General features: G+C 53.2%; 1 protein-coding gene across 9 annotated transcripts; it reads right to left on the minus strand.

The window, feature by feature from the left end:
* Positions 1-26: 26 nt before the first annotated feature.
* Positions 27-20609, minus strand: PRPF40B (pre-mRNA processing factor 40 homolog B). 9 transcript variants are annotated; one of them, XM_079937253.1, is made up of 26 exons: positions 19412-19706; positions 14418-14498; positions 13374-13517; positions 12998-13063; positions 12280-12307; positions 12030-12055; positions 11783-11893; positions 11374-11494; positions 11268-11292; positions 10836-11036; positions 10478-10607; positions 10330-10394; positions 9635-9799; positions 9429-9537; positions 8906-9056; positions 8055-8188; positions 7271-7385; positions 7031-7122; positions 2786-2902; positions 2421-2558; positions 2118-2213; positions 1796-1882; positions 1402-1579; positions 1089-1150; positions 832-975; positions 186-730 (listed from the first exon to the last, which is right to left on the minus strand). In XM_079937253.1, exons 2-26 carry the CDS (start codon positions 14433-14435, stop codon positions 638-640), a joined length of 2616 nt encoding a protein of 871 aa, XP_079793379.1. In that variant the 5' UTR covers positions 14436-14498; positions 19412-19706; the 3' UTR covers positions 186-637. The 9 variants fall into 9 exon arrangements, with proteins under 9 accessions (XP_079793375.1, XP_079793378.1, XP_079793379.1 ...); XM_079937249.1 differs by lacking the exon at positions 12280-12307 and having other exon boundaries at positions 27-730; XM_079937255.1 differs by lacking the exon at positions 14418-14498 and having other exon boundaries at positions 19412-19532.
* Positions 20610-21344: the final 735 nt, after the last annotated feature.

A 21344-nucleotide genomic window follows, 5' to 3' on the forward strand; every position in this document is an offset into this window, starting at 1 on the left:
CTCGGGGGAGGTGAGTGCGGAAGCCTGGAGAAGGAGAACCTGGCTAGATGGGCTCCAGCCACACAAAGGGAGGCAGGCCTGCCGTGAGGCACCAGTGCCCCCTGCTGGCCATGCGGGCACCTGTCCAGCCCCAGCCAGCCCCAGCCAGCCCCAGTGCAAGCACACGGGGAGAAGACAAAAGAGCCACTGGGCACGTTATAAATATTGTTATTTAAAAAACAAAACCAAAACCAAAACGAAACACACATACACTGGGCCCCGGGGCCCGGGCAGGCAGGAGCAGGTACTGATGCTAGAGGGTAAGGACCCCGCCCTCTGCCACCCAGGCTGTGTCCACCAGCCTGTCACTCTTCCTGGGGGCCCCTTCTCACATTACTGGCACCACCCACCCACATGGCATTCACCACCAATCGCTGGTCTGGGGCTGAGGGCAGGGACCGCACTAGCTGTCCGGGAAGCTGGGAGGACCCTTGAACACCGCGAGCAACCTTGGGAGGTGCTGGCGATGATGTGTTGGGGTTGGGGCTACTTGAGGAAAAGCGGACACAGACCCAACTAAGGAAGAAGTCTGGGGTAGACAGCGAGGGTAAACTAGGCCACAGCCTCACACAGACCCGAGGCACGGTGCCTCATCAGGTCACTGGTGGTCATCCAGCTGCTGCAGGAGCGTCCGCCGCCGTCTTTCCAGCTCACCCTCGCTCAGCTCGCTTTCCGACGTGTCCCAGCCCGTCTGGTGGAGCAAAGGCACAGCTCACCCACAGCTTCCCCCCGAGGGCTGCCGAGGCCTGGGCACAGCGCTGACTGGGCTGGGGCCGGGTGCCTGCCTCTCACCTTCTCCTTCTTGATTCCAAAGCCTGCGGAGCGGTTAGGGAGCTCTGCCCGCCGGAGGTCCCTGTCCTTGTCCTGCTCTGGTTCTTTCTCATCACTCTCCTTGCCCGCTTTCTCCTCAGGGTCTGTCTCACTCTCAGGACTGTTCTGTAAGAGCCCAGAGCCCGCCTCCTCAGTTCCTGTGGAGAACAGCCCAGGAGGCGGGTGAAGACATCTCATAAAACAGCAGGGCCTTGGATGGAAGTTCCTTCTCTACGCACCGACTTGTGTCTTCTCTTCTTAGTTCTCTTTTTTGGTTTCTTGACCTTCCGAAGGCCATGATCTGGAGACAGAAAAATCCCCACTAAGTCCCTTGGGAGAAGGGAGGCCTCATCCTTTTCTCTGCTCATTCTTCACAGACAGGGACCTGTCTGAGGAAGTCTCAGTCCAGTTTTCCTTCCTTCTCTCCGTTTCCTGCCTGGGCAGGGACGGGAAGTTCTCCTTACTCTCCGACAGGTGCAGCCGTCCCAATCCACTCTACCCTCAGAGGGTGGGGCTCCCCGAAGGCCTCCTCTCCAGCTCCCAACTGCTTACCTGATCCAAGGAGAAGGCGGGAGGATGGGGAACCCCGTCCTCCAAGGGCAGCACCCCCACTTTCAACAGAATCAAGTGAGGAAGAGGGCTCAGAGCCTGACTCCGAGGGGTTCCGCCGCCTCCGCCTGGGGGGCCGGAGAGATGGTGGGGGCAGCTCTTCATCTTCTGACTCAGAGCCCTGGGGAGATGGGCAGACACGTGTCAGCACAGAGGTTACCTGGGCTCCAGAGGCCCTCAAGTATGGGAACTGGGGACAAAGAGGAGAATCCAGGACCAAAGGAATCCTCACATCTTCCTCCAGGGGAGGTGATGTAGGAGAAAAGCAAGAAAAGTGGCTCTTATTTCCCCCAGACAATCCAGCCTCACCCCACATCCTTCCTACCCGCCAACTCACTGAGGGCGAGTGGGAACGCTTGCGATGGTGCTTCTTGCCCTTTCTGCCGTGTTTCCGGCCTTTGCTGTGGAGGTGCTGGCATTCAGTCTGGTGGAGGCAGAGGGAGGGGAGAGGAAGGTTAGCCCCAGGAAGGACCCTGCATTCTACAATCCAGTTTTGCCTCCTCTTCTGAGGCTAGGGCCTTAGGTCTATCCAGGGTACCCTAAGACCTCCCCTTCCTTAGTTGTCCGGGAAAGGAGAGCCCTGGTGAGGCTTCCGTTAAGCTAGCCGCAGGTGTTCAAGAGCCTGGGGCAGATGCAGAGGAAGAGAAGCTCTGCCTCACCTCCAGTACCTGCAGGAACTCCCGGAAGAGCCGGATCCGCTCCGACTCCAGGGTGATCTGCTCAAAGGCTGAGTCGCACACAAAGCGCTCACGGACCTTGAACAGGAGAGCACTGCTGATCAGACCAGCCCCAGCACAGCATGATGCCGCCATGAGCACAGGGCAGGGCTGGGGCAGAGGAAGGAAGGGAGCCGAAGCTGGCCCCGAGCTGTGCTATGACTGGGGTGGGCCCCCGGTGGTGGAGAAGCACCGCTGCCCTCAGGACTGAGGGGGTGGTGTTTGGTGCCAGGCTGCAGTCCTGACCTCTTCCCAGGCAGTGCCCAGCTCCACAGCAGGCACAGCCTGCCTCAGCATGCTTCGAAAGGCAGCTTCTCTGCGCCGCAGCCTTCGTGCCTCCTCCTTCTCCCGCTCTCTCTCCCGCGCCTCTGCTTTCTCCAGCAGCTGAGGGCAGACGGGACACAGAACAGAGTCACCCAGAAGGGTGGGCGCCCCGACTCACCCAGACATACCTTAAAAGGTGGGAAGTTGGAGCCTGGGCTCCTACTATCATTCCCTGAACTGGGGGAAGAGTCACACTGGGGCAGTGAGTGAGAAGGCACGGAACAAGAGTGAGGGACGAGTCTGAGAATGGAGCCCTGGCTACAGCCCCACCCCACGTGGCCCCTCACACTATTGAAAGTCAGCTTGATGTTGCCTGCATCCAGCGCAGCAGCCCTCTTGTCAAAGCTTATGACGTGGGCGAAGTCCTCAAAGGCTGTGTTCACCTCCACGCAGAAGCCCCGGTCCTGTGGGCACAGCAGCGCATGAAGCAGGGGGCACCACAGGCCCGAACCTGAAGCTGGCTGGCCTCCAGGGCAGGCAAGAGTCAGACTACAGGATGCTCAAGGAGCCCCCTCCCCCGGAAGGGATCCACAGGACTGGGATGTACTTGGAGACCAAGTCGTCCAAGTCCTCACCATCTGACAATTAAGACTCCCATGCCCACCCTTGGCTTGGCTGTCACAGGGAACTGGGGGCGGGGGTTGGATCACAGGGGCAGGTGTGCAGGGTGTGTGTGTGTGTTTGTCACAATTAATTCTTTGTCCCTTTGGCTTAAAGCTTGAGCCCCTGCTGGGTCATCCTGCTGCTCAGTAAGTTCCTTGCATTCCAGCATCTGCAGGTCCCACCCTCTGGCTATATTTATTGAGTGCTTACTATGTACCAGGTACCATGCTGAGTGTTTCACACACATTACCTCATTTAATCCTCACGTATCTGAATTTAAACACAAGTCCTAGTATCCTAATTTTATGCAGAAGAAGAAACCAAGGTTTGGAGGAACTAGCGCCAATTGCCCAAGGTCTTCAGGGCTAATATACGGCTGAAGGAGAATTCTGCCCGAGGTCTTTTTAACAACAAAGCCCCTACTTTTAAGCACTACACCCACACAGATCACCTCATCCATGGGACAAATAGAGGCCATCTGGTGTACAACTCCCGAAACACTATTAAAAACACCACACACAGACCTGGCGCTGTGCTGCTCACCTAAGCCTCAAAACACCCCAGTAAAGCAGAGGCTTAGGAGAGTTCTCTCACTTGGCCCAAGATGACTCAGTGGAAAGTGGAGCCACTGGCGTGCGAGGTCAGGGGCACGGGCCCAGGTTCCCTCCCTCTCCCTCCACTCAGCTCGAACTTGCCCCGGCCTTCCTGCTGATGGCAGAGGCGCACTCTTCTTGCTTCTTCCAAGAGGACTTCCTCAACCCATGCTCTCCAGCCCTTCTCCTCAAACATACCAATCTCTCTCGCTTAGGGAACTGCAAGCTTCAGTCTCACCTCTTCACTGGCTCCTTCCGTCAAGCACACAGCTCACTTAACCTGGAACACCCCTTCCACTCTGCTCTCCACCTTCCTCAAGCTAACAACCTCTGCTTCTTTCCCTTTGTTTCAAAATCTTTAAATGCAGCGCAAAGGAAAACAAACATTTATTAAGCCTACTATAAGCAAGATACTACAAATGTTATTTAATTTCACGACCTTGCACGTGTTATCATCCCCATTTTACAGATTAGGAAACTGAGGCTCAGAGACATTAACTTGCAGAGGTCTCAACCAATAAACAGCCAGGAGTTACCCAACTCTAAAGCCTGTGCTGCACTCACTCTGCCCTCTTCACGGACACTGCTCTCCTAGAGGTTGCTCATGTCCCAAGAGTCAACTCCAAGGACGCCTTGTCCCCACTCTTCTCGTCCTCTGTTCACTTCTTCAGTGCTCCCCTCTCCAGGGTCCCCTCCTGTCTCTGACCTCTTTTACCACCTCTCTTGCATGTGCTTGTTCCCCTGAGACCTGCAGTTAGTCTTTTCAATCTACACTGTCCTTCACAATCTCATTCCCCACCTCTCTCCTGATTTTCAGACCCATGCTAGACTGGATATTTCGCAGACACTTCAAATTCAGCAGATCCCAAGAGAATTCATTTCCTGGGAGACCCCCACCCCACTCCCATGGATCTCTCAGGCCCAGATCGTCTGTCTTTCAGCTATTCCAAGTCCAGGACTCTGCACTACCCTACGGGATGCGAGGTACCATCACAGTCTGCCTGGCTGGTAGATGGTCTCAGGCAGCCCTGGGTTCATCTGCCTTCCATAGGCAGGAGCCCAAAAGGGGGAAGAAGAAGGAGGAACTATCTAAAGAAGATTCTTTCTCAGGAGGTGTGGAGACACAGGACTCAGCAAGGATAGGACTCCCACAGGCCTGTCAGCAGTACCGGCCGCTCTGTGGCTAAAAGTTAAGAGTCCAATAAAATTTAGCTCTTCTTGCATTAGATATTTCTACTTTATATAATTATCCTATTTAAAATTTGGTATGTGCTTTATTCCTCCCTGCCCCTGGATGCTTTTGAGAATAATTCCAGAAGTGGAATTCCTATTTTCTCCAGCCCTGTTCTTCCTGCTTAATCCTTACCAATGGTGCCATCGATCCACTCCTGACATCTCCAACTCCTTCCTTCCCTCAGTTTCACAAAAAAATGCGTCAATTCTACTTCTGCGTGACTCTAGCCTACTGGTTTTAAACTTTCTTTCTATTTTCACAGCAGAAACCTTTTTTTCCATAAAAATCTTATGCAGAACCTCAATGTATAAAAGAGAAACAAGCTGTTACACTTGAAAATACAGGAAGGAGCATAAAGTCCCCCCCACCCCCTCCGGCTTGTCCCAAGGCCCCTCTGAGGAGACCTAGGGAGTTTCAGAAACTACTGGAACATTACAGCTCTGCTCACTGGCCATCCCCACTGCCCTCGCCGAGCTCACTCCCACCTAGATCACTGCAGCAGCTCCTGCCTGGTCTCCCTATTCACCCCCCATGCTTCGAACCCTGCCTTGAGTCCATGCTGCCCAGATTTTTCTAGCAAATGGCCCCAGCAGCAGGAAAGCGGTCTGGGAGTGAGTAAGAAGAGGAAGACTCAAGCTCAGAATTTATCTTAATCACTGGCCACTACCACTTCTAGTATCCTGAGGCTTCAAGTCCTGTCCTCCTACCACGCCTATCCCTAAGCATACAAGCACTCTGGCTGCAAGCGCTGCTCTACACAACCACCTGGGCTTTTCCAAGACATCAGCTAATCACATCATTCCCAGCTCCCCATTACTTACAAGATAAAAATCCAAATTCCTTATTTTACCATTCAAGGAATTTTACAGGCAGGGCTCTCCTTCCCAACTGGGGCATGTGGTTCCAGAGAAACAGAGGAAGCCACAGGACATTATGATACATCTTACCTAATGGTAAGTAATTTTAAAATATTAAGTTTATATTAACAGAGAAGTATTATGGTATTAAAATGCAACACCTGCATGAATTCTTAAGGCAAAACACAGGACTTTAAAGAAATGTGTGTGCAGTGGGACATTCCCCACTTTGTTCTCAGACCCTCTCCACCTCAGGTACCAAGTTACTCCCCTTGGTAATCAGGTGAAGTCTGAAGGAATACTCCCCATTTTTCAGACGAGAAAACATGCTCAGAAAGATTAATCTGCTCAAGGTCACACAATTTGTAAGTGGTTAAGCTGGACTTCTACCCCTGCAGTCCACCTTCACAGTCCTGCTCCTAACCACTATCCACACTGCCCTCTCAAACCCATGAGAATGGTCTTCACTTCCACAAAGAAACATGCTTCTCTTTGTTATCTTTTTCTGAAACATGGGGCTCTCTTAGTCCATCACTCACTTTTCCCCCTTTGATAGACATGGATATTGAGAATTCTCCAACGTGCACGTGCGATCAGAAATGGCAGGTGAATTCGCTCCCACATCACGGAGGTGACAGGGAGGAGTGAGGATAGATAAGGAGGACAGGCCCCTTCTAAAAGGCAGTGGCATCTCAGCTCAAGTCCACTGAATGCCTCACAAAACGAGCCTAGTGCTGCTAGATAATCCAAATTTCCAAGAGACGCTGAAGATCCAGATTTTAATTGTAATCTCTTGATTTTAACATGTTAGCATCAAATTCCAAATTTTTCTAAAACTCTGTACAGGCAGAAGGAACATATCTATGGGCTACCAGTTTATGATTAGCTGTGCTGCTCGCTCCTCTTTGCTCCTGTGGTACCCTACGCCCAGGACCTCCACCCTCCTCCACCTACTCGTTCTTAGAGGTGCAGTTCAAATGGCAATTCTTTCGATTCTCTGTCTTAACACTTGCCCCTCTGTATAGCCACTGTCATGTCATCTTCCTACTAGACCGTGAGCTCCTTATGGGCAGAAATTGTATCTTATTCATTTGTGTGTCCCCAGCGCACAGTAAAGGATCACAGTAGCTATCTCCTGAACCGAGCTGCAATGCTCCCACAAAACAGGCCTTACTGGGGAGTTCTGTCCTGGGAGCTTGCCCTGCACCCAGCCTGCCTCCATCCACAGACCCAGGCTTCCCTCACCTTAAGGATGTCCTTAATGATCTTCTTCTCATCATGGAATCGTGCCTTCAACTCCTCCACATAGAACTTGAATAAGTCCAGAGGGGTGGAGCCTGCGGGGAAGGGAGGGAGGGGGGCCTGGCGGGCGGCAGCTTCCCAAGGTTTGAGGGTGGGGTTGAGGACAGGACCAGGGAGTGGGAGTGCAGAGAGGCTGGCAGGGCAGAAAGCCAGGCTAGAGGAGGGGGAGCCCAGCTGCCTTACCCGGCTGGCCCAGCATGTTGGCAAAGCGGACATCAGTGCTGACTGCTGGGTACAGCTCCATCCAGGTGGACATAGAGTGCAGCTGCCCTGTCTCGTGCAGCTCATCCAGGAAGGTCTAAGCAGGGAGAGGCCAGTTACAGGGAGAGTGAGCAAGGGAGGGAGGCAGAGCCAAAGACTGGGGAAGAAGACAAAAGCTGGCAGAGAGAGGCAGGGACAACCCAGACTGAGGAAATGCAGGCAAGAGGCAGAGATGAAGAGATACGGATGGGGAGGCAGAGAGCAATGTGAAAGCAGAGAGTGTAAAACAGAAGGGGACAGACTTAAAAGGAAAATGAGCCGGACCAGGAAGCAAAGCAGCGGAAACTTGCCTGCAGCATTATCTTCCCATGACTTGGTTTCAGCTTCCCAAATGTGTTACAGCCAAGTAACCCCCGCCACTACCAATACCAATGCCACCTCCAAGCTGGGGGACAAGCTAGCTATGCCTGTCTGGCTCCCCAGCGAAGGGAAATAAACTTGGCCTAGCTGGCGAGCCACGCTTGTAGAGCGCTCTCTGCTGGCAGTTTCTGGGTGGTGCATATGTCTAGTCTCCCTAGAGGAGCACAGCCCAAGGTTGAGGGGACACAGTGGGAGCAAAAGTGCAGGCACAGAGAGGCCTTGTGGAGCTGGGACAGGGCTGGGCATAGAGAAAGCAGTGGGACTGGCCGAGAAGAGGCAGGGCATGGGTGAAGAGGTGACGGTCTGGGGCAGAGCTGAGCTCTGATCCAGAGGGCAGCAAAGCTACCTGAAAGGCCTCCCGGTTCTTGCGCTGCTGGCGCCGCTCCCGAAGCCGGGCCCTCTCTCGCTCCTCCTCCTCCTCCCTCTCCAAAGCACGGATGTGCTCCTCAAAGCAGATCAGCGCATCTTCCTTGTCCATGTCTAACCGCAGGGAGGAGGCTCAGTGGGCACCACACCAGCGGGACACCCTCTCAGACCCAGAACCCCCAGTGCTTCAAAGATGCTGCCCCTGTAGGTGTTGGGGACACCCAGGGTGGTGGGGTTGGGGGAGCAGGGGACTCTGCAGGAGAAGCTATTGGAATGATGGTTCTTGAGGAGGGTTCCTTGATTATATGAGAAAAAATTAGAAGTATTCAGCTCTTGTGAATTTGGTTACTAGAAGTCATCATACGAAATCAGTTATCTCAGGAACTGAGATTTCATTTTTTATGGGACTTGGAATCAACCAGGCTTTGATATAACTTCAGAAGGTGAATATCTGAAGATACTGCCTGTGATGACAGGCCAACGGCAGCTTATTGCAACATGTGTGACCACTTAAGGCCCACCCTACCAAGCAATTTAAGACCATATTCACATGAGCTATAAAAATCATCTCCAAGTCTTCTGATTCCTACACCAGTGCTCTTCCCCCAAGGACACACATTGTCCAGGTCAACAGTGGACCCTGGAGGGAGAAAGGAGGTGTCCCGAAGCACTCTGGGATCTCCAGAGTCCAGAAAGGTTCTGGGCTGAGTAAGTGCTGGGGACTCCTAGACATCCAAGAGGGCAAGAGGTGTAGGGGAGTGGTTTGAGGCTGGTGCTAGGGGTCAGTGAGGAAAAGGGAAGGGACAGGAAGGAGTGGAGACCCAGGCTTACTCTGTAGCTGATGGTCCTGAGCAAAGCTGGGGTTATCCATGAGGTACTGCTGGGCCTGGGACCATGTGGTTTGGAAGTTGACGCTACTCATCCCATCCAGGATGCTCTTCAGGGCCTGGATGTTGCGGCGCCGGAGCTGCTTGGCCTGTTCCTAGGGAGCCACACGGTCAGGGTGAGGCAGGGCAGGCTGGAGCTACTCAAGTGGGCCTGGGTAGAGGAATACCTGGGGAAAGGCAGGCAGCCTGGGGACTCTGGGATGGCCAGACTCAAGGCCTTCATGTCCCCGGAAAGGGGAAGAAAACAGGTTACAGACCAAGCCCTCAGAGACCTTCCTGTTCTCCCACACCCAGAGCTGTAGGCCCAAAGCATAAATGGGGGATGTGTAGGTGCCACACCAGCTTCTGAGTAAGGAGCTGGGACCCTGGGGGCAGCAAGAAGTGAATGGCTGGGTCCACAAGGAAGCAAAGACATGGAAGGTCTTAGATGAGACTGTGACTGATGGATCCAGCCCAGTGACTGTTACCTTCTCCTTCTTGGCCAGGAAGAAAAGGACATCATCATAAACCTCTTTTCGATCCCTCTCGGGGACCACAGCCCAGACCTCCAGCTCCCCAAAGGTCTGTTCTGCCCGCCTGTGGAGCATATGGGCCGTGAGTAGGCAGGCAGAGAACAGAGACGGCCCACAGGCTCTCAGGGTTCCCAGGCCCCACCCCAGCCCGGCCCCCTGACCGGTAGCGGGTGGTGGAGGTCATGCGCTCATGCTGCTCCAAGAAATGCTGCAAGGTCTGCTTGGCCTCCTTGGCTTTTAGCCGGGCCTCTTCCTTCTCCTCCTTCTCCCGCTGCGCCTTGTAGGCATTGAATGCCTGCTTTTTCTCACTCAGTTTGGGCAAGGCACTGGGGTGGACAGGGTGGGAGTGGGATGGGGACAGAGGAGTCAGCCTGAACCACAGCCCACAAAGCAGGGTCATGGCACACTGGGGACAGGTCTCATAGAACTAACAGGTGTCCATGCATGGGCACAGCAGGCTGCAGGGGCTCCAAGGGCACAGGGAGGCAAGACAGGTAGGTCTCTGGGATGTGGGGAGGGTTAAGAGGCAGTGAGGTGACAAGACGGGGCTCTAAGACACTGCTAACACTGGGCCCTTTCGCTTTGGGGTTCTCAAGTTGCCGTCAGGCCCCTGCCCTATCCAGCCCCCTGTTTCCCCAATTAATTCAATTCAAATCAATTCAATTCAACAAGCATTTATTGAATGTCTCATGTCAGATCCCTTTCCCCTCCTTCTCCTGGAGGCTCTCCAGCTTCTCTTTCCCAGCACACTCACCCATCTATCACTCTCCTCACTCTGGCCCCCTTGGGGTTTCCTGGGGAATCCCTGGCTCAGCTGCCCCCATGAACAAGGTCTGGAGGGCCTGCCCAGACCTACCTGTAACGGGGGTCGGTGACCACCATCTTCATGGCCTGTTCCCACGAAGCATTGGAGGGGACAGCCTGGAATGGAGCAGGCGGGGGTCATGGGGCCTGCCCATCTCTTGCCCCCTCCAGGCCTACCCTGGGAGCCCCACTCTCAGCACCTTATCCCTCAGCAGCTCCTTGAAGGCCTGCTTTGCCTTCTCCCGATTGCTCCAACTGAGGCCAGACCTCTCCGGTTCTGGCTTTGATTCCTCTTCCTCCTGCTGTGGTGGCTGATGCTGTCCAGCAGAACTGGGGGGCAAAGGGGACTCTGCCACAGTGTCCCCCAGTCCCTATAGCTTTCAGTGCCCTGCGTGATCAGGACACTCCCCCTTGCTCCCCAGGGAAGCCATTTTCTGTTCCTCAGAGGTCATGCCCAGATCTTCACACCCTTCCCGAGAAACCTGGCAGAGGTCAAGGGTTGAACCCAGCTGGGAGCCTGAGGCCAGTGTCTGGAATGCCATGGGGGGCAGCCCTCACCTGCTGGGGCCCTCCTCTGGCTGCTGCAGGAACCCCTGCTCCAGAGGCTGGGCAGCCTCTGACACATCGCAATCTTCACTCCCACCTGGCTCAGGTTCTAGGAGGCCCGTGGGCACCAAGGTGGGGCCAGGCGGCACAGGTGGGGGGTCAGGCTGTGGCTGAGAAGGCTGAGGCTGTAGTGTCCGTGGCTGCTGCCGTTTCCTGCAGGTGAGCCGGAAGGGCAGTGTCCAGTAGAGCAGGGATAGAGGTGGTCAGGGGCTGGCTGGTCTTTCTATCCTGTGAAGGACTGGGGCCAGAGCAGACCACTCCACAAGGAGACTGAGAGCTGGCTCTTCCTCCCACAGAGTAGGGATCATGGGGAGAGGCCACTCCCACCCCTTAGGTGGCCCCAGGTACAGGTGGATAGGTAGGCAAGGTGGGCAAGTCACTCACCCTGCAGCCTCTTGTTTGACTAGAGCTGCAACAGGAAAGGATAACATGGTTATAGGGTAGCAAGGGCCACACCCAGAGCCCCTGCCTGGGCCCACCCCCTCCTCACCCTCCAGGTCATCCAGGTCCTTGGGCCGGGTCCAGCGGGACTCCTTACTCTGGTTGTTATAGTAGTAAGGTTTGCCTGTGTCCGACTTGTACTCTTTCCAGGGACACTGGGATAGCAGGAGCTGTAAGAGGATGGGCCAGGGAACATCAGTGGGCTGGGCATACCTTCCAGCCACAGTTGGGGGAGCTAAGGGGACCCAGTGAGTAGGGGACACAGGAGTATTTAGCGACCACCTGGCCTGGCTCAACGTGGGGGAAGGTGGACTTCCTGAGATCCTAGGGAGGTCGGGGAATGGTCAGGGATCTTGGGATCAGAGGAACCACGTGTATGGTTAGAGACTCAGGGGAAGCCAAGGACGTGGAAGGGTCAGGGCAGCTGAAAGGAAGGGACAGAAAGCCCCACTCAGGACCTCTGCCTTGGACTTGAGCACGCTGGGCTTCTCCCACACGGACTGCTTGTCGTCAGCATTGTAGTAGTAGATGCGCCCATCAGGGGCCACATGCTCACTCCACAGGGCCCTCTGGGGGAGGGGAGGGTGCACAGAATGGTGGTCAAGGCCCCTTTCCCAAAGCTTCTTCTCCTCACCCCCAAAATTTAATGATTAGCACCCCTTTTCAGCCTTTCTACCCAGAGACCCCTGAGCTGAAAGAACTCACCGGAGGGCCCGTCCCAGCCACAGCAGCTAGAAAAGAAGCCAAAGGAAACATATTAAGTCCTTGCTCCAACCCCTGTCTGATCCCCATCTATTCCTCCCTTATTCCATCCCCAATAAATATCCCCTGGTCCCATCAACATCCCAGGATCCCTGGCATCCCAACAGGCATGATCCGGGGTGGGCTCTAGTCCATGGTCCCCTCTCCCCCCCAACCTCCGAGCCTGGGGGGAACAGACCCCCAGAAGACTCACAGCTGGCGGTGTCCGCACCTGGAGCCGTCTGCCGAAGAAAGAGGAGGGGGAAGGGTTGGGGCCAAGCCCAGTGGCCCCCAAGACCCAGGCCATGGGGGATGAAGAAGCAGGCCAGGCCAGGATCCAAGTATCCTGCTCCCAGGGATCTCTGCTCCCTAACAGGCTTCCCCTGCCCTCTGGGGCCATGGCTCTAAGACCCCAGAGGGAAATTGCACAGTAGCTCCTTTCTTCGTTTTCAAGTGAGAGTATTTTGTTGAGTAAACCTCCATGGCACATCTTTTCCACAGTGAATACCAAATGCCACATCGTACCCAGACTCTACTACACTGAACAACAGCACAAGAAGGTACAGAGAGATCCCCAGGTACTGCTGCTTCCTCCAGAGACACAGAAGATGAAGAGGAAATTGTATTCAAGTGTCCACAGTGCTAACTCTGTGAGGGTAAGCAGTGTCTGGCATGAGTGTGTTTCCTTAAGGGAGCTGGGCATAGCAGGGGGAGTAAAAAGAGAGAATGTATGTGCCTTTGGGGAAGAGTGAGAAACCAGAAGAGCTGAGTACATGGCTGGACTGGAGAGGAGGACTCAGTGTGGGGAGTGCAGCTGGGCCAACGGTGGATGCAATAAGAAGAGGGAAAGAATGGAAGCCATGTCCCTGTGCTCCAAGTCAGGCCCACTGGGCTGCAGGGCAGAACCTACTTCCTGTCCCCTCAGTGCTTACCGCTGCGGTGACGGGCACCGCTGGCATCAGCATCCCTGGCATCATGGGTGGTACCATTCCTGGTATCTATGGATACAAAGAAGACAAAAACCAGCTACCGAGGTGAAGGTAAGCACAGGCTGTGAAGGGTCCTGAGAGATCCTGTCGGGGCTGTGACCCTCACATGGGCGCCTCCGCAGGCAATCCCCAGGCTCTGGGCTCTTAGCCAAGCCTCAGACTGTCCTCCAGCCATTCAGCAGACAAATCCACCTGGGCCTGGCCCCACGTTCCCTCCCTCCCCACCCCAGCTTCTCAAGTCCAGATATCCACTCTCACCTCTACCCGCAGCTAAAATGACAAGGGTTTTCTGAGGCCCTGGTACAGGGGAGAGGATTACCTGTGTGAGTGGTGGTGGTGCCCCTATTGGTGGAAGCATTGGGGGCATGATGCCAGGTGGCATAGGGGGGATGGCCGGTGGTCTCTGACTCATCGGGGGGAGCCCCATTGGAGGAAAAGGTGGGGGGATTCCTGGAGGAGGCATCTGGAAATGAGGAAAGGAAGAAATCCTGAGCAGAGAAGACACTGCTTTGCACCTGTCAGGAAAGAGCCACTCGGCTCCCACCCCACCCCTCCACCCTGGCTCTGAGACAATTCCAAGGTTTCGGTTTGAGAGGCATGAAACCGCCTCCCTCCTCACCACTGAGACTGATAACAGGGGGTCCCTCTGGGTATAACAGGCAAGCACGAAGCTTCTTGAGGCAGGGAAGGGAGAGGGAAAAGGGAGGTGGAACTGCCACCAGACTGCAACTGGAAGGCTCCACTGCTTCAATGCCTGTCCCCAAAGAGGCCTTTCAGATGCAGGGCCAGAGGCAGGTGTCCAGTCCCAAATCCCCCAGTCCCCTGCCTCCTACCTCTTTTTCCCCAGTTTGATGACCACCAGTTGCTATTCCAGCCTGACTTTTTTGTATAAAGAATACAGACAAGGGGAATTCCCTGACAATCCAGTGGTCAGGACTCGGCACTTTCACTGCTGAGGGTGCGGGTTCAATCCCTGGTCAGGAAACTGAGATCCCGCAAGCCATGAGGCACGGCCAAAAAAAAAAAAAAAAAAGAATATAGACAAGGAGCAGTGAAAGAGAAAGACAGCCCCACCCTGCCCTCACACTAAGGGGGTCTTTTCCCATCCACTTCTCCTTTCCCTTTCCCCAGCCCCTGTGTGTCCCAAGGACAAAAAGACAAAGGGAGAACTGTCAACTTTATGGACTGAGAGCTTAAAAGCAGCTCCTCCCACCCCGATGCCCAAACAAAACCATCCCTCATCCAAGGGCAACAGACGGGGGCATTACACAAAAACCATACTGGCGATGCAGCAGTGCTAGGGACTAAGAAGTTGGGGGTGCAGGCTGGAAAAGCCAAGCCCAGGGAAAGACATAAAACTTACGAAGGGTGGTGGCATCATGGGGGGCCCCGGTGGGAAGGGGGCAGGCGCTGCTGGGGGCCGGGGACCAGAATCGGGAACCGACTGTTGAGGGAGAGAAAAGTCATAGGACCCAGGATGGGCAAAGAGATGGGCTTTTGCAGAAGGGAAGCAGAGGGGTGAGGATGAAAAAGGAACAAAAGTTCAGAGGAAGGGTCTCCAAGCCCATTTTCCTGCCCGCCCCCAGCTCTGAGCCCTGGGTAGCTCTGCTCTCTCTTCTGCTAGCTCAGAGCCAGCTGGCTGAGCTCCTTCAATGTCATCTTTATTTTGGAAGTTTCCACTTTGCCAAAGCCAAGAAAAGATGGAGGAGGCTCTACTACAGGCACAGATGGGCTCTTCCCAAGGCTTTTCACCCACCCTCCTGCCTGTGGGCAAGGCTGTGCTTCCCTTAAACCAGGCAAACAGAGGTCTCTCATCCCCAAAGTACTCAGGGAGGAAGTGGCCTCTTTTCCTGTTCGCCTGCCTGAATTCACCCAGTACAGAGACTCAACCCAAAGGTCTCTAAACATAGTCACTAGTCCTTCCTAAGTACTAGTTTCCCTAACTCTCCTCTCTTTACTACCAGCCCCCTCCCCTAATTGGCCTCATCTTTAGTCACTCACTCACTCTGACATCTTCCATTCCCATTCCCTCCCTCTTCTCTTTAGCTTTATTCCCCAGTCCCCGCACCCAGTGACCATCACCTCCCCTACAGATTCTGAATTCATGTCCCAGTGCATGAGGCTTTGAACAGCCTAGGTCTCCCTATCCTACACCTAATGGCTAGCCACATCACTCCACTTAGTTCTCAGAGTAATTATCACTTGCTCTAAAAAGCCTTCCTGACTCTAGTTAAAGCACTTCCAATTTATTGTGATTCCCTTTGTAGTTTCCTTACATATACAGTTTCGTAATTATTATGTTTGCTTGGATATGTTTCCCCTTACCAGAGAATAATAACATTCCATGAGGGCAGAGATCGTATCTGACTTGTTGAAAGCTGGATTCCTGGTATCTGCCGCAGTGTCTGGCACATAATGGGTACTCAACAAATATTAAGTGAATGAACGAACAAATGAAGGAACAAATCCTCTTTATATAGAACCTTCCGATTCTAAAAATTCATCCTATAGATATAGCCCTATATCTGTGTACAAGGTTTTCATATCAGCATTATTTATAAAACCAAAAGACTATAATAGCCTAAATATCAGCAAGGAACTATGGACTTTTACACAAACATAAAATGGAATACTATGCAGTCATAAAAAAGAATGAAGAGGCTCATTGTCTTGATAGGGAATAATCTCTAAGATACATAAACAAGTGGGGGGGGAAGCAAAGTGCAGCAAAGTTTTATTACTTGTATAAAAATTGGAGACAAAAGATGACACACAAGAAATGAGAATGGGGACAGGTAGAAAGGAGAATTCTGTTTGCCCTTTTGTAACTTTGAATATGACTATATTTACCCTTTCAAAAAAATTTTTAAAGTAAACTAGGGCACAGAGATGCAGCTAAAAGGCTCTGCCCTTCCTCCTCTTTGCTTGGAAGGTGGGGGGTGGTAGGGAGGAGTTCCACAGAAAGGTGGGAGCTGGCTCACTGCTGCCCAATTTCCCTACTTTCCCAATTATCCCTATGGTATGAAGGCTCAGCATTTAAAAATGCTCTAATCTCTACTTTTAGCAATATCTGTACTTCCTCTCTTCCCACCCATCTTGTCCTAAGAAGAGAAGGAAGGGTAAGTCAAACTACTCCAACATGGATCACCTTTTCTCAGGGATCACACATTCTAAGCCCTGTATTCAGACCTGCTCCTGCCCCCTGAAACTTTCTTCCGCGTGGAAGTCAGAAACCAATCAACATGGGAGGAAATCCAATTCTCTGTGCCACACTTTCCCACCCAAGCTGCCTCAGGATCCTCTCTAACCTCCCAGACACTACGTAACCATCTTTGGGTCCTCCCAGGCTCCAGGGTCGCCCATCTCAGAGACTGGTGCCACCATTCACACAGTTGTCCAAGATAGAAATCTGTGAGTCACTCACCACACCTCCTTCTTTTTTGTCAATACATCAATGAGTCCTGTTAATTTTACCTCCTAAAGATTTCTTGAATCCATTTATTTCTCTCCGTTTCCTCCTCCACCCCTACCACCCCTCTTTTTTCATCTGACCTACCTCAGTGGCCTCTTGACTGGTCTCCCGACACCCACTCCAACCTCAGGCCACGCATGTTACTCCCCTGCTTAAAACTCTTTAATGGGTCTGGGAGGCTGTGGCACGTTTGCTTCCCAACTGCCTTGCCTACTTCACCCATGCTAAGCTCCTTCTCTCAATCCTCCCACCTCAGACATCCACCTCTGCCTGGGGCAATCTTCCTTCCAAGCCCACACAACTCGCCTACATATCCTTCACATCTGGCAGTCATCATTTCTTCAGGAATGCCTTTCTCCAACCCAGCGGACTAGTCAGAGCCCTCTTTTACACACTCAGACACCATGTTACCTCCCCCTTCAGCAATTATCCACTGGAATTTTACAGTTATTTGTACAATTCTGATTGTATTCTTATTTTACGTGGCACTAATAAAAAACAAATGCTGCCAATTAAATTATGATACTCCACTGATTTTAAGATGCATCTTGACTTCAAAAATGTTAAAATGTGAGTCTTAGAATCAATGAAATATCTGGCACCTCCACTAGGCTGAAAACTCTAAGGGGCAGGGACTGTTTTTGCTCACTCCAATATCCTATGCCCATTGTATTTTCCTCACCACCCCCTATTGGCACACAGTATGTGCTATTATTTCTTGACTTACTGACTGAATGGTCTTGGCAAATCCCACAAAACAAAGCCATCTTAAGGTCTAGCAGTTATTCAGGGAACACAGAATGTCAGAGCTGGAGAGGATGCTGGCAACCACCCTAGGCAGTCCTCATTTTTCAGATAAAAAACTAAGGGGGACTAATTGGTCCCAGGGCTGGATCCAATCTGCCCTCTAGCCCTACTCCCTTAAAAGCACAGTCCTTACCACAGGAAGCAGTTCTCTTTTCCTCACTCTAGCATATCCCCTGAGACCCATGTGGTTAAACTGGGAAGGTTCCAACATTTTCTTGCTTGAAAACCAGTGGTGGGTCCCTATTGCCCACCCTACAGAATCTCTCATCTCATCTCATTCAAAGCCTTTAAACAAGACCCATCCCACACTCCTCTTGGCTCACCCTGACTCAATGGCTCCCCTCCTCCTCTTTGCACAAACTGTTAGATTACTCCATGTGTTTCTTTTATTCTTTGTCTCTTATTTTGTTCAAGATGATCCAATAGTCACCTCCTTCAGGTTACCTTTATGACTATCCTCCACACATACACACACTCCTACCTCAGGATAAATGCTGCACTACTTTGCACAGAGTGACATGCTACTCTGTGGATGCTTGCTGGGTGTTTCACATGGGACTGCCTGTCTCCCTACTCAGGTGGGGATTTCCCTACATTTAGGGATTGCGTTTTCTCCTTTTAAGCCTCCTCTGAAGTGTCTAGTCAGGGCCCTGCACACAAAGTGCTGTGATAAGATGCAGACTCACCCCTTAACTTATTTTTGCATACTGGAATATCCTAAAACAGACAAATGTGTATGTGTGTGCACATGTACCCAGGTACATTTGTATAAATTCTCTGGGTAAAAGCTGACCGTGATGTGAGAGACAGGCAGTTTGGCAGAGGTCTGTGTGGCTGGGGAAAGTGAACTAGAACCAAATACTGGCACGGGAAAACCTAAACAATTTTAAAAACTTACTGTATATGACCATCTTTAACTTGGAATGGAGACCCCTGGCCAGAATCCAGACACTAGCCTGTTTTGGACAGTTCCCCAGAGAGGACACAGCAATGGAATGAACATAAATTACTATGGAACTTCCAAAGCCCTCCCTTCCCTGAGCCTCCCCTGTGTGACGTGTAGCCTTTCTTTCCTGAAACACCCCTGCCCCTATCTCACTTGCTGCAGTGCCTATGCAACTTCAGGTCTTATTATACTTCTGTGTGAGAATCTGAAGACGTAACTTGTATGAGAGAGGGATATAGGAAAGGGGGCTGAAAGAGAAGCAGATCATGTGTCTTCCCTGGAACAAAAACACATTTGTAGGCTGGGGACAGACAGTGAAGAGACAACTGATCATCTGATCATCATGTGTTCACCTGGGCCAGTTGGAGGATTTCCCCCAACACCCCACCACCCTTGGCCCCGACAGATACAATCAGTTTTTCTCAGCCCCCACATCTGAGGGGCATCTCAGAACTGAAGATTCAGAAGAACAAAACGAGAAAAGGAGAAGACTGGAGAGACAGAAGGAAGAGAATGGAAAGAGGGAAAAATAACATTTACTGAGCGCTTATTATGAGCCAGATACCATGCCAAACACTCGTTTAATCCTTGCAATTATATTAGAGGTTATTATCCCCATTTTACAGATAAAGAAACTGAGGTTCGGAGAGATCAAGTGACTTGACCAAAGTTCCAAGAGATTAAATGGCAGAGGCAAGTTTGGAATCCAAGCAGTCTGACCCCAAAGCGGCCTCCCAGCAAAGACAATAGTGCCACAGGTATTTCTCACATTCAAATTCATTCCCCTCTTTTCTTTTTTACCCCAATCCTCACACAATCCTGAAATCCTCAGACAGCCAGGGGATCCCAAGGTTGGCCAGGTCTAGCTCACTCCCTGAAGGGATTTGTGCTGGAAAATGAAGGCTGGGAGGCACACCTCTCAGAAGGAGGTAGCCATCACCAAAAAGAAAAGTATCATGGAGACTGAGAGACCAGCTGATTACCCTGTGCTCTAATTATCTACCTGCTGCCCTTCTTCAGCTGCCCCAAACAGCACCAGCCTCTCCCTCCCTGTTTTCGAAACCATTCTAGTCCCCACTCCCCTGTACCAGCCTCATTATTCCTCCTGCTCCCCAAAGATACTAGAAAATACCTTCCGTTGCTTCTCTCTGATCCTGCCATCTCATCACTCTCCTTCTGATGAACAGAATGTTACTTCTGGTCTTCATCTTTCTTGGGTTAGGTCTCAACCCCTCCTCTACTTAGAGTTCTCCCATCCCTCCAACAGGATTCCAGAGGCGCTGGCTAGCCTGCCCCATCCTTGCTTTGTGCCTACCATCCCCCCACATCCCTGGGGATTTTCTGCAGCCCCAGCTGAAGGCCTAGCCTCTATCTTCGTCTTTCTTTTGCTTCCCGACGTCCTAGAACCCATTCTCCTGAACTCTCTCAAGAACCGCCCCCCCCCCCCCCCGTTTTGGAGCAGAAAGAGATCTAGGATGTCATTCCCATGCATCTTCCTTTTTTTTTTTTTAATCGATAGGAAATCTGAGGCCCAAAGCAAGGTAGTGACTTGCCCAAGGTCACACAGAGTTGTTACAGAGTTTGTTGACGGCAGAGCCAGGATTGGGACCAAGGAGCCTCTGCTCTCCCATTTCTTGGACTGTCCAGCACTGCGTGGGGGCCGGAAGCCTCTCTTTCCTCAGGAAACAATGCCCCCTCCTCACCTCAGGAAACAATGCGGGGAAATGAAGGAGGGGGTCTCCAAGAGGTCTTATGGGGCACCCAGGGCTTCCAAAGGGTTCAAGCACTGAGTCTGGGTAAGGGGCATGTCGCACGCCAAATATCCCAGGGGGGAAACTGTGGCCCCCAGCTTTCCCCTAGTCCACCGGTTCCCACATCTCTCGCCCCCTCTTCTTTCTCGACCTTTCTCCACGAACGCACTCTTCGCTTCATCCCTTGCTCCTCCTCACCCAGTCCCGCAACCCTAGTTCCCCTCAACACCCCCACCCTCCGCCATCCTCCATCATGGCCTCCCCCGCCCCTTCTCCCCCAAATCCCCGCCCCCTCCCCCCTCCCTGGCTTCTCTCCCTAACCCCTCATTCCCCTAGCTCTGCCCCGGGGTCCCGGGTACCCCCGGCGGCCTCCCCGCCCCCCCGGCCCAGGCCCGGGCCGCCGGGGGCGCTGTGGGACCGACCCAGGACCCTCCACACCCGCGCGGGGACGTTACCATGCCAGAGCCTCCGAGCAGCTGGGCCGGCTCGGCCCACCCACCAGTAAAAGCCGCTCTGATTGGCCGGCCGCAGCCGGGAAGGCGGGGCCAGTGGGGGGTCGCACGCCCTGGTGGCCGGGGCTCCGGTCGCTCCCGCCGACCAGCCGGGTCCTCCACCGGCCCAGAGAGCCCCGGCCCGGCCCCACCCCCGGCGCGGAGAGCAAGGCCCCGCCCCTGCGCCTCCTGGTCCGGGGTCCGCCTACCGGGGGGCGGGACGCGGGGCACGCCCGCTCCGCGCTCTGAGTGACGGCCGGAGGGCCGACGCCAGGCTGCGGTTCGCGGCCTGAGTTTGGGTGCCGACCCTTCAGCGCGCGCCCGCGACTCTCCTGCCTTCCCGCCCTTCCCACCCTTCCCGCCGGCCGCCTCCAGACCTCGGCCCGCCGCTTCTCCGCCTTCGCGGCTCGACTGCAAGGGCGCGCGGAGCGGCTGGATCCCACGCGCTCGCTCCCAGGACCAGAGGCTGGACCCAAGTATTCATTCCGAATGTAGGGATATCTTTGCGCTTCACAGAGCGTTTTTTTGGTTCGATGCGTATTTTTAGCACTTTAATTCACTCATTCAACAACTACTGAGCACCTGTTATGTGCCAGGAAGTGTTCCAGGCACTGGGCAAATAGCAGTGGGGAAAAAAAGCAGACAGATCCCGGGAAACTCCTGCCCTTGTGCGGCGTACACGGGCTTCTTACGTGACCCCAAAGTTACTTCTTTTGAGATTTGGCTCCCACCAAGTGGTGAAATCGTGAGGCGAGGGGCCCAATTTATTTCAGGAATAAAGATGTGAGATAAATGTTATGTTGTACAGGTAAGGGAATTATAG

This window comes from Stenella coeruleoalba (genome assembly GCF_951394435.1).
Source record: "Stenella coeruleoalba genome assembly, chromosome: 11".
NCBI classification, from domain to species: domain Eukaryota; kingdom Metazoa; phylum Chordata; class Mammalia; order Artiodactyla; family Delphinidae; genus Stenella; species Stenella coeruleoalba.

Excerpts from the sequence above, each read along its gene's own strand:
- PRPF40B (XM_079937249.1), bottom strand. The coding sequence starts at position 19,487 with ATGAAGACCAGAAGTAACATTCTGTTCATCAGAAGGAGAGTGATGAGA. Across the intron at positions 2,214-2,420 it reads TGGGCACTGCCTGGGAAGAG|GTCCGTGAGCGCTTTGTGTG; the intron begins GTCAGGACTGCA and ends CTCCTGTTCAAG. Across the intron at positions 1,883-2,117 it reads AGTTCCTGCAGGTACTGGAG|ACTGAATGCCAGCACCTCCA; the intron begins GTGAGGCAGAGC and ends TGCCTCCACCAG.